The sequence below is a fragment of the Bidens hawaiensis genome, unplaced genomic scaffold (genome assembly GCF_021521415.1).
Source record: "Bidens hawaiensis isolate Kalapana, Puna unplaced genomic scaffold, B.hawaiensis_p1.1 tig00008219_1, whole genome shotgun sequence".
NCBI lineage: Eukaryota > Viridiplantae > Streptophyta > Magnoliopsida > Asterales > Asteraceae > Bidens > Bidens hawaiensis.
The window spans coordinates 989,005-990,242 of NW_027491584.1; the positions used below are offsets into that span (position 1 = coordinate 989,005).

General features: G+C 33.5%; 1 protein-coding gene across 1 annotated transcript; it reads right to left on the bottom strand.

Annotated features, from left to right (window-relative positions):
* Positions 1 to 512: 512 nt before the first annotated feature.
* LOC143637351 (uncharacterized protein At1g08160-like) lies at positions 513 to 1,238 on the bottom strand. Its single transcript, XM_077104758.1, has one exon. It carries the CDS (start codon positions 1,236 to 1,238, stop codon positions 642 to 644), a length of 597 nt encoding a protein of 198 aa, XP_076960873.1. The 3' UTR covers positions 513 to 641.

A 1,238-nucleotide genomic window follows, 5' to 3' on the forward strand; every position in this document is an offset into this window, starting at 1 on the left:
TTTACAATCTTTTTTATTGATAAAGACAAAATTTACGAGTTCGAATCACTTTAAGTGTAAAGGAATTGATTTTGATGATTAGATGTTTCATATAGAGTTGGTAATTTATGATACGATTCGGTAACACTAGTTGACTCGATTTAAGTAGAAAATTATTGGAGGATATAATCATGTTTGTGTCACAAACAATTGATATGTTAAGGACAAGATTAAAAATGTTTTTATAGAGATACATTCCACCTAACGCATTTATGAACGTGTATAATCAGTTTAAGTGATCATGTTAACTGTGTCATGTTGTGTATTTCGTGTTGTTGAGTTTATTATATTCAATATTATTAAACTTGTTTCAAGTAACCGCTTATCAGAGATGTTATATAAATAAAGTCTCTTACAGACGTCTAGGTTAGAACAAATGAACAATGCTTACATGCTACAACCGAATCATAGCATTTAAAGCAAGGATACTAAATGCAAACAAGTAAAAAATGATGATAGATAATAATATATAAACATTTAATTATTTGAAGTACATATATCACATATCAAATTACAATATATAATACTTAAATTCAACCAAATACACAAAGAAATAGCAAAACAGACCTTCATGTTCAAGAAAACACAAACCAACACTAAAATCAAAAATCAACATCACACTTGGTCCTTTGAAAGACCTTTGAGGAAGAGGAAAAATGAAGTATAATATGTTCACATGACACTTTCATGTGGTAGTGTCTTGATTTCCACACCCCCACCTTGAACCTTACTCTAGCCTTCAACTTCACATCCAACTCGACTCGACCTAAGGACCTCTCCACTTTTAGATCTCGTGCAATATGATCAGGCAAGGGCACGTCATGTGACGCGAGATCCAACTTAAAACTTGTTGTGCTTCTTTTTTGCTGGTAAAACGGATCAATATTCCCTTTGGCAATAGTTTCTTCAACGTACAAAACATCAACATCAACTTTATCGTTGTAAATAGAAACTCTCTTGTTAGGGTTGTGTGCAATGAGGATGAAGTTATAGGTTGCATTTAGGTGATTAGCATTTGATAAATTGTAGTTGTGGATAGAACCATTATCAATGTAGTAGACTAGCTTTTTGGGCTTGATGGTTAGCCAAATTATGAGGATGGTTAGAACGACAAGGACTACGATTGCAAACAAGACTATTAGGATGACCTTCAAGAGCTTGAACCGTGTTGGGCTGGGCGGGGTTGTAGCATTAGCCAT

Bases quoted from the DNA above. Each gene is read 5' to 3' on its own strand.
- LOC143637351 (XM_077104758.1), bottom strand. From the start codon at position 1,238: ATGGCTAATGCTACAACCCCGCCCAGCCCAACACGGTTCAAGCTCTTG.